Source organism: Magallana gigas, chromosome 5, assembly GCF_963853765.1.
Source record: "Magallana gigas chromosome 5, xbMagGiga1.1, whole genome shotgun sequence".
NCBI lineage: Eukaryota > Metazoa > Mollusca > Bivalvia > Ostreida > Ostreidae > Magallana > Magallana gigas.
The window spans coordinates 3,766,676-3,777,697 of NC_088857.1; the positions used below are offsets into that span (position 1 = coordinate 3,766,676).

General features: G+C 33.6%; 1 protein-coding gene across 5 annotated transcripts; it reads right to left on the reverse strand.

Annotated features, from left to right (window-relative positions):
* Positions 1-613: 613 nt before the first annotated feature.
* LOC105326431 (glutamic acid-rich protein) lies at positions 614-10,265 on the reverse strand. 5 transcript variants are annotated; one of them, XM_066086343.1, is made up of 9 exons: positions 10,107-10,226; positions 8,971-9,009; positions 7,045-7,171; positions 6,348-6,608; positions 5,072-5,191; positions 3,387-3,529; positions 3,084-3,153; positions 2,825-2,920; positions 614-2,479 (listed from the first exon to the last, which is right to left on the reverse strand). In XM_066086343.1, the coding sequence occupies exons 2-9, from the start codon at positions 8,976-8,978 to the stop codon at positions 1,955-1,957; spliced, it is 1,350 nt and encodes a 449-aa protein (XP_065942415.1). In that variant the 5' UTR covers positions 8,979-9,009; positions 10,107-10,226; the 3' UTR covers positions 614-1,954. The 5 variants fall into 5 exon arrangements, with proteins under 5 accessions (XP_065942415.1, XP_019922012.3, XP_065942416.1 ...); XM_020066453.3 differs by lacking the exon at positions 8,971-9,009 and having other exon boundaries at positions 10,107-10,265; XM_066086344.1 differs by lacking the exon at positions 8,971-9,009 and having other exon boundaries at positions 10,103-10,232.
* Positions 10,266-11,022: the final 757 nt, after the last annotated feature.

Sequence of the window (11,022 nt, forward strand, 5' to 3'; positions counted from 1 at the left end):
TATAGTGAATATTGAGCATTAGATTTTCATTTTTTATAATCGATGATTTTTTTAAAATGAATTTATTTTCACATATATTCTTTAATTCCAATCCAACTTAAGTTTCTTTAAATTGTATTTTAATTTTATTTATATATATGCCAAAATAGAAACAAATGGTGGTCATGTAGAATGAAATGCAGGTAATTAAAACATAACATGTTTTAATTAAACCATAACTTAAGTTACATGCATATATTTTAGAACACTGAATAAATTCATTTACTGAAAATAAGCACTTGATCTGTTAAATTGCTATTTTGATGCGGAAATTGCTCAGTATTATAAAATAATGATAATATTTTAAGGACTGCTATCTCCTGATCTTTATAATTATATGTAATGGGATGAGAAAAATGATGACGGTTTAATACATCCAAAGGATTTGAACCCTGAATCTCTTGTCAGGTGCTCTACCCACTGGGCTATATATGTCACCATGCAATACAAAGAGGTCTGACTGTCACATATAAGATAATATGGATTCTGTTATAAAGAGGCACAAAAATTGTCTTCTAGTATATGATCTACAGTACAAGTGTTCTACAACAAGAACATTGATAAATATTAAAAGACATTTGAATTGCTTCAGTTTTTTATTCATCCAGACTACATGAAAATCCTCAACAATCAAAAATTACCTAATGAAAAACAGCTACACATGTAGAAAAATAGACTGAGAGATAGCTCAGCATAATTGTCTCTGACAAATACTAGAAAAACACATGCATGTCCACAGTCATTGCATACAGCTCTCTGTAAAACAACAATCAAATACATCGCCTTGATCAGTGTCAGCGTAATTCACACTGCCAATTTCCTTAAACTTATACAATTCAATGACAACGCTAAATCGCTCAGTCTGAACAAATCTCGGACCAGCTTTATCGGTCTGCTAGCTGGTGCTAGAAATGCAAGGAATGTATAGAGAAATCACCGTAACACAGAATTGAATATCAGGTAATTCTGGTCGGTCTGAAATGTTGGTATTGTCTGCATTATTTGAAACTTTTTAAAAAATATAAAATGAAAATCTTTAAAAATCAATTTTTGAGACAGAACACTCCTCAGATATACACACAGTACTACTAGGCCTCAGTAGGACTTCAATGCTTCATACATTTACAACTTGGAACATTTTACAAAATTGTCCTGTAGTACAAATATTTGCAACACATATAGGTTTCATCACATAGGTTTCATCACATAGGTTTTATATGAATTTTCCACAAATATTATTGTAAGTATATGAAGCACATGCATAAGTACATGAAACATGCAAAATGGCTGCTTCTCTCCTCATTTTTACATGATACGAATGTGATATCCATTATGTTCTGAATCCGAATCAAAGTGATCATGATCATTTACAATAGTTAATTTACATTCCAGAAAATGAAACTTCTGAGCAGGTAGATTTGATAAGTACAACTGTTATTGTAGCATAATGTTTGTAAGTACTTCTACGACTGTTAATGAGCAGGGTATTCAGAGCGATGAGATGAAGGTCACAAGTCCCCAGAAAATAATGTTAGGAAAAATGACAATTAAAATAACTAATCGTCTTTGCCACAAAAATTCAGCAAAAACTCCTCTGAAGTGTTTCAAAAAATAATGATGTCATTTCATACAACAACAAAACTAATATTACAATATACATTTTCATATATTAAATAATCTTCATCTGAGAAAATCAGCAAGAATTTCATTTTATTACTTCAACTACAAATTATAAAATAAAAATAAAAATTTCTAACAATATATCTTATTATGCTCTAATTTAAAAATTCTGGTTTTTAACACTTCATCAGAAATGCACCAAGTAAACAACCAGAATCTGCTTGTATAATCAGTTTATCACAGAAATGTTGGCAATACATTGTAATGAGCTATGAAGTGGTTGAATTTACAGACTTCACGATGTACTCAGCCTGCGGAATTCGTTCTGCACAGCAGAAATTAGTTTGTCTTTTTCGTCTGGATTGTCAGAATCATTTAAAATCCCCTGTCCTTCTATATGGACATTCTCGAAAAAGTCTTCACTTTTAGTTGTTTTTTCAGAGGCTGGGTTTGATGCCCTTGACACTCGTCCTTGAGATGGCGCCAATGTTTCAGAATTAATCTTATCAGACATTTTATCGTCTTCCTTCTCTATTTCTTTGTTATCCTTTGTCAAGGACGTGATTGAGACCGAACGTCTTCCTGTATAACCATCTCTATTAGACAGTGACCCATTGGACATGGAACGCCTTCCCACCTTGTGTAAGCTTTCGCGGCTGGACTGGTTCGAGCGGTGTCTGGCCAGCTCGTTACTGAGCAGGCTCTCGTTGACCATAAGCTGGGCTTTCTCCTTCAGTCTCTGCTCCTCTAGGAACTTCATGCGTTGCTCTCTCTGTTGCTGCAGCAATTGTTGCTGTCTGTTCAACATCTCGATTTTGTCCTGTAACATACACACAGCTTCAGAAGCAAACCTTCTCAAGAGAGCCTCAAAGTAAAGACATTTTTGAACAGGAGATGAACATATCTTTTTTTTTTAAGTTTTACTTTCTAAAAGTTCATGTCTTTCTCATTCAATCTACATGCACATATGTATATAAAAAACACCCATATTATAAATCTGATAAATGGATAACATGTGAAAATTGAATATTGAGAGTACTAAAAAAAATCAAAAGTGTCAATCTCTTCTTTATGTTAGTATTTTCATTGAAGGGGAACACTGTAAAATATTAGAACTCTAGTTTGAAACCCCTGAGACATCGAAGGATGAAGAAGTGAGGACTACCTTGTTTCTGAGTTGGTTTGAGGACCGCAGAGCCTCCCTGGAGTCAATGATGTGTCGAGGAGCTGCCCTCATGTTCCTTCCTAGCTTCAGCTGATCCTGAATCATAACCAAAGCATAAAGTATTAACTTAGCTTCAATGAAGTTCCTTGTTCAATGTTACTGATAGGAAAATCATAACAACTACCAAGTTATGCAAGAGTTACTTGTATCATATTAGATTAGATTACATAAAGTATAGATTCTCAAGATTGCCACTTACCCAGTTTCCTACGGGAGAGGAGTAAACACTTGGGCTTCTACTCTCTGACCCCTGGTTGCTTAAAGCATACCTAAATATACAAATTAAAGATAAAAAATCTGACCTATATGGATTACATCATACCTAAATGTAAAAAATAAAGATCTGACACCTTTTTTGCTGTAAGGTCGGATAAATATACAGATAAAAATAAAATGGAGATACTCTACGAGTGTTAGTATTTTGAAATTCTTGAATTGATGGTTTTTGACAGTGATTAAATAGATTATGGTACATGTATGTCCATAGATCTGAAAACATTACCTGCTCCCTAGTGGACCACCCTGTCTGTTCTCCAAGTCAGACATGACCTCTGAGCTCAGCGTTGGGCCGGTCAGAAGCTGGGCTCTCCTCTGGTCCCGTTCCTTCCTCGTATACACCCTCTTCTTCTTGTCCCCTGCACTGTACTGTAAAATACAAAAATCAATTTTGTCAGTGTCTTAATAGTGATGCTGTAAAATTGTCAGTGTTCTCATCGTGATGCTGTAAAATTGTCAGTGTCTTAATCAGGATGCTGTAAAATTGTCAGTGTCTTAATCAGGAAGCTGGAAAGCTGTGTCTTAATCAGGATGCTGTAAAATTGTCAGCGTTTTAATCAGGATGCTGTAAATTTGTCAGCGTTTTATCAGGATGATGTAAAATACAGAATCAAGATCGTCAATGCATTTTTGCAGAAAAACTACAATAGCAAAACTCTTCATTTTTTCACCATACCTCATTTAAACTAATTCTAGTTACTTTGCAAAGTGTCAAGAAAATCGACCGTCTGGTTCTTTTTAGGAACCATCTCAAAATAGAGGTACATTTACTAGAGGAATATATAATAGGAAACTGTCATTTTCCGCACTTCAAAGCCGATTAAAAAATTACTACTAGCTTTTTTTTTATATGATTGTTAATATCATTTCCTACCTTATATGTAAAAAATACTAAATTCTACTGTCTTGTTTTTAGTGGGGGCCATCTCAAAATATTAAAATGCACCAAATTTTGCTATATATTTGAGAATTACGAATGAAGATTGGTAAAATGGATTTATTAAAAAAACAAGAAAAATGTCCCCAAGGATAGCATAATTCTGTGTATTAAATTTCAACGGTGTAAATTTTTTACTTTTTCTATTATGTTATTTCTTACAATTTACTCCTACAAAGCTTCATTTTATCATTACGTCATAAAAGCGCAATGGCAATGCTCCCCTACCGCAAAACGGAACGAATCGTTTAAAAAACCAAAATTTTCTTTAAAAATCTAAACATTTTTATCTGTATTTGTTTTTTTGTGTTCAATTTTATAAATGACATCAGAAAAATTTCATAAGAATAATCAATCTACTGTATTATACTAGAATGCGCAAAAACATTCGCGATGAAAACTAAAGTCAGCCTCCTTAAAATATCAAATCAAGATTTATACTTTTTTAAACACTGGTGATTTAAATGTTTTTCTAGATTGTTTGTATTAATTGATTTGTTTGTATATAGCTCAGTGCTTAAAGTATTGGGCTTGTGAACCAAAATTCATGAGTTCAAAATAATCCGAGGCTTTTGTCCATATTTACTGGATAAAATGTTTGAAAATCATATTTTCATAAAATGTTTTATATTTTTTTGCCTATTTGACTTATATACCTCTTATGCAGCATATTATCTATCATAATCAAGTAATTTTCTGTTGATTTGAGAAACTTTTTCGAGGTGTACTGAGCCACCTTAATCAGAATGCTGTAAAAAAAAGGGAATCCAACACTATCAGTGTATAAGTGTCTTCTGTAAGTTTGTCCCTGTATTTTGACCCAATATATGCCACATTTGTGCATGAAGTCTTTCGTGCCTTCTAATTTTAAAGGCTTTTAAAGGTAATATTTGCACAGCCATTTCTTTGTTAACAGTTATGTCCATTATTATTTCATATCTCCACCTTCTTCTGTTTGTCTGTCTCTGCCATACCTGTAGTTGGGCAAGCTGCATTTTTTCCCGCTGCAGTTGCTTGTTTCTGAGTCTCTCCAGGTTCGCCCGACTCTCCACAGAAAACTCCTCTCCCACAGGAACACCCCCAGGGAATGGGTCCTACAACAGGATTGAACCATATATACAGGCAAATATACCACTCAGAAAACTCCAGTACATGCAACCCCCCTCCCCCATACTGAAATATTCGATAGGCATATTTAACAGTGCACATATAAAACATACATTGTAATTAGCATTGGTTTTTTCTAGAACACATATTTTGTTAAACCAAATGCTGTGATGCTGTAGACTCTATTCTCTCACCCACAGACTGTTCTATGTGTATTTATCGTAATAACGCCATTAACAGATAAATACTTAGAGAAGTCATCACTATATATAATCTCTTTGGGGAATACCGGTATTTGACAGCCCAATGTCAACAATCAACCGATAGGTAAACTACTTATACTAATGACCTGGCTATTTAAATCATGCCAAAAACTGGGCTTATGACCTTTTATAGAAAACATTCTAAGCATGGCTTCAAAATTAACACTGCGGTATTCATTTATAAACTGCTTATAAACGAACAACCAAAAATATCTACCAGTAATACAGTTTCTATATCGCATTTGTTTAAACATCTTTTACTCACTAAATGGATAAAGTTTTTTCCTTTATTTAACAGTTGAATGTTTAGCCTTTTAAGTATCCGTTTGACAATGGCTTTATTTGGTCAGCATGGCTCAATGAATGGAAATCCTTTTGCTATTATTTACACCTGTAACACACCTTACTCAAACACATTTCCAGTATATACTGCACTGTAACACCAGTCTTATTGACAGAGGGTCTTATAACTACATGTAATTAAAGTGAAGGGGTCAAAAATGGGAATATATTCACCTTGCAAAATGGGAAGGGGGAGGAGAAAAGTGTGCAATAAATACATATTTCAAAAAGGCAAGAACATCTCAGCAATGAAGCATTTTCATAAATTAATTCAATTAGTAGGTCATGTACTAAAGTATCCTTGGTACAGAGGCCTGTATGCGGCGTCTCAATTTAAAAAATAATATGTAAATTTTATACTTCAAATGAGGAATTGTTAATACTCTGTATTTACCATATCACAGTATATATAATTCGATCTATCAACGAGCCAAGTGGTAAATTTCAAATCTACTGGTATGTTCATATTCATGTGGAAGGAAGGCCATACATGTGCTTATCAATTATGCTTCCCAACTTCTTCTATTTTGATACCTACCCTGTAGAACAGCAGCCGCGAGTTGTCTCTGGTTTGCTGGGTCTTGTCGTAGCTGCGGTAACTCTGGGGCCGCGGAGTCTCTGTCTGATCTGTGTCACTCTCAATGTAAGTGCTCCGTTTCTGACTTCCTGTCTGGATCCCTGAAGGAGGATGGATATTTCGGAGTTTGACGGCAGTGTGCGCTGGATTGCTGGTCTGTGACAGGGACTGAACGGGAATCCGGGTCATCTTGGCCAGGTTCTCAAACTGACCGGGGTTGACCTAAATTAAGAAGATTGAACGTAGTCATATAGCCTTATACTTTAATTTTAAATCACTTATTGCTGGGTAACCATTCCTTCTTGACACAGACAACCAAACAATTCCCAAATATTGACCACAAGTTATCAGTACCATTTAATAATTTACCTATGTTCCAATACTTCTAAACATAAAGTTGTGGCTTATACTTATCAAGGAATCAGAACAAAATTCCGCATATTAAATCCAAAGAAAGAGGAAGAGGATCGCAAAATAATTTTACCGATGAGTTTTAAAGCAAAAATTTCACATGATGTGACAGTTTGAAATAAATCCAAGAAGAAGGCGATGGTCGGATACCTTGTGTATTATTAGGTAGAGGGTATTTATTTTTATTATGAGAAAAATTTATAATGTCAGGTGCCTGTGATTAAATCAGACTAAAATTCTTCATTACCTCCATGGCGCTTGTGAGTTGTTCAATTTCCTGCTGGATCTGTTGTCGGGATTTCCACACGCTGGTCCACTCCTCAGCTAGTCTGTTGTGGTCTTCACCACAGCCATCTTTGTTAGGAAGCAAAAGCCTGTCAACAGACAACACAACATCAGATGAAGTAAACACACCAGCATGTCCTCCTGAACCAAATCTGCAATCCCACAAATCCCAACCTGATTACCTGCTCATTACTATAACTTAGAAAATTACAGCTACATATTCCCCAAGCTGATTAACCTAAAGTACTATGTCTTCCCACAGGTAATTTTGAAATCAAGTGACAACCCATGCCAGATCACTGCATGAGAACTTTAATTGTTTTGTAATATTCTTCACATATATACTGTTTGCTTAAATCAAACACTCAACGGGTAAGTACTTACCAGAAACTGCGATCATAAATCTAATAAAATTATGCGGCTATCAATCACTGAAACCCAGTGTTATCAAGCAATTCAATTATCAAGCTACGTTATCTTTGGTTACGGAGATTTTCTAAACAATGTTGCATCTTCACTCCATATACAAGACAAATGTCTTGATAATTTACCGATTTTTGAAAAACAAATGTACAAATCAGTATTTATTGACCCACAATCATCAGCATTGAAAGCTTTGGATCTCTGGAGACTCGTTAGAACTGAGGGAGTCCCACAGCACCCGAAGCATTAGCACCTTTGAAATATTAATGAGGTTTGTGGTCACTAATTCCATAGATCTCCACTGATTTTCTGTTTACCAAAATTGTCCACATTTTTATGCAGTAAATAACCCTGGCTGTTTGGAAAAGAGTTCAGAAAATATTCCCAGTGTCAATAGGTGCAGTAAGAAAGACATTATATTGATTTAATGGTTCTGTCCCAAACTAATCAATGTAATTGCACTATTGAAGCTTTTGGCTGATATTTCTAGGGTTTCTGAAGGTTGAAGTTTTTTTTTCAATTATTCATGTCATCTTGAAAAGGACTACATAATTTGGAAAAAGTATTAAGGTATTACCTAGGGTTTTTTATATCTTGAAATATTATGGGAAAATACATTAGTGTAAGTGAAAAAGAATGGAATGGGTTACAAATGAAGGTCCCTTCCCAGTCAACAAGTCAACACCAGTCCGTGATTCAAGTCATTGATAAAGTGCATGATTACATGCGATATTATCAGGTTGATTTCAGATAGTCAGATTATTTCAAAAATAAAGTTTCATTCATTTATAGTCTTATTTTACTAAGGCAACTCTAGTGAGTAAATCATTAGATTCAATTATCTTACAAGTTAGTAGAAGAAAAAATCTTTATATTCAGGATCGATCCAGGCTGAGTATTAGTGAAATATTCCGAGACTCCTATTCCACACTCAATACCAAACTAAAACATAGCACTGCTTCTGTATGAACTCATATGAAACAGAAAAGTCGTTATTAAATCATAATTAATTAGCTAATTGTATTAAATATGTCTGCATGTTTATGAGGTCATCATAAAACACTGTAAACTGACATTAAACAGTCGACTGGAAATCATATTTGAACATATAGGTAGATGCTTGGTTTTAGTTGCGCTTAATTCTTCATGCAAATGTTACACAGCTGAAGTCAGAGGAAGATTTTGTTAATCATTTCGAGTGTTCTGATTTGTACATGTTAACTACCAGTACAAAATAATCATTAGAAGAGTTATTTAATTTACACTGGATATGACAAGCAGAGAAATCAGGAGAGACTGAGTATAAAAAAGAAATTGATACATGTGATGTAAACATTTTTCCAGAGAATGTAACTGTCAAAGAAAACATACAGTGCTAAAAGCTTAATACTCAATAAGATTAGAATATATATAGATGTACCTATATCAGTTTACACATACAGTGCTTACATCAATCATAACTTACTTCTTCATATGTTTGACTCTTGAGACTCTATTTAAAATTCTAAATGATAAATACAGATCAAGAATTAATGTACATGTATGTCAAAAATTCTTTTAAGCAATATAAATGGCACAAAAAATTATATGGTCAATAAAATATGCCCCCTTTTTATATACAAATATACTTGTAACTGGCTAAATCTGGAGTTATAAAATCTTGTCCTTTTCTCCAATAAGATCCACTCACTGTGTTTTTTTATTGTTTAATATTGATTTATAACTGTGCTCTATAAGGACCATTTACATGTACATCTATAATGTAATATTACATTACTTTGTGTGATTGTATAGTTGTGAATATTTAACAAAGTTTACTGAAATAAAATCTGCCAAAACAGTATATATGTGTCCTGTGGTATGTTTAGATTATCCAATGACGTAATTCATCTTCACCATGTATCTGCTCAATAGGTTTTTCTTTGATCCTTTTTCTTTATAGATATTCTTGCATGTCAATGACTGATTGTCTCAATTATAAATAACACATCAAGAAATATCAGTAAATAATAATAAAAAAATATCTATTTAACTTTTACGTCAACATTGATCCATGCAGGGTTTATATATTTTACATGGGTTTGTTGAACATTAATTAACTTTGATAACATAAACCATAAAAAATTAAGCAACAGATCAAAAGATTTCATTTTGATTAGATTGACATTTTCATGCAGTAATTAAGGTGTAAAACGTACAATATTGCAGCATTGACATGGCTTTAATTATAGCTTTATACAAATTGTCATTGGGTGACATTTTGACTTTCCCGTCTTATTTATTTACACGTGTGATATATGGATTAATGCCAATCAAGCTAGACAAATTAACTAAGCTATGTGGAGCGCTTAATTGTCACGAAACAGCGATCGAGGTAATAATCAAATAGTAAAATAGTAAAACATTTGCAAAGGCAAAAAGAATAAGCTACCTGGATTATCTCACCGTGTGAAGTGTACACATCGTGTTGAATAAACATCGTAACAGTGTAATGGTATATTTAATCAATAAGACATTCGCATGCATGTCGTTAGATTAATTCATTTCCAATAGTTCGTCCATAATTTTCATGAATTTTTCATTCAAGGAACACATACTCACAGTTAATCTTGCTATGTATTAGAATTCTCGATGAAAATCCACAGTAAAACTAAACGTAACGAGCATTTCATTCCCTCGGGACGATAATTTCAATATTGTTGATGTCGTTGTCACGAAGCTATTATTATGGTAATTTTACGACATCCGAAAGGCGTTTAACTGGTTCTCTCTACGGGCACCTGTCGCAAAAAAGGCGGGAAATACATTTTGTGCAACATTTTAATTATAGCCTTTAAACCCAATTAATCAACGACAGTAGAAATATTTTTTATTTTCAAATAGCATGTAAATATTTATCTTCAAATCGCAAATCTATGATATGATTTATAGGAACTGAAAGCCTGATAATCAAATGAGTACATTTTAAAATAGAAATTAGGTAGACCTATACTTAATCATTATTACACCAATTGGTGGACTGAACTATATCATAAGAATTAAAAGAATTATTTGTTTATAAATACGTTTTAAAAATGAGATCAAACTATAATAACTACAAAGACTCATATTGAGCTTATTTTGATAAGTAAAAAATGTTTGTGTATTGACGCGAAACTTTCGCAATAAAACGCCTATATTATATCTTCATTGAATAAACGCGAAATTCTTTCGAATAAACGCAAAACTTCCATAAATGACGCAATACACGGATCTAGAGGGGGTTCAGCTAGGGGTCTGCAAAATCAAATTTCTTTAAATTACATTAATGCCTTGGACCCTCCTTGCAAACTTAAATAACCCTCGGAGACCCTCCCCTGGATAAATTTTCTGGATCCGCGCATCAACGAGAAACTTTCTTGCTTATGCATATATGCATAGAGGTATGCATACATCTTTCTAAAAAAGGGGTTAAATTGGTCGGGTTTTTTAAAAAGCACGTACAAGTGACAGGCATGCACGTAGCATCAGATTTTAT

What these genes read in the sequence shown, in the direction of transcription:
- LOC105326431 (XM_066086343.1), bottom strand. An exon ending in AACTCACAAGCGCCATGGAG is followed by an intron (nt 6,609 to 7,044) that starts GTAATGAAGAAT and finishes TTCTTAATTTAG; the next exon opens with GTCAACCCCGGTCAGTTTGA. An exon ending in TGCAGCTTGCCCAACTACAG is followed by an intron (nt 3,530 to 5,071) that starts GTATGGCAGAGA and finishes TGTATTTTACAG; the next exon opens with TACAGTGCAGGGGACAAGAA.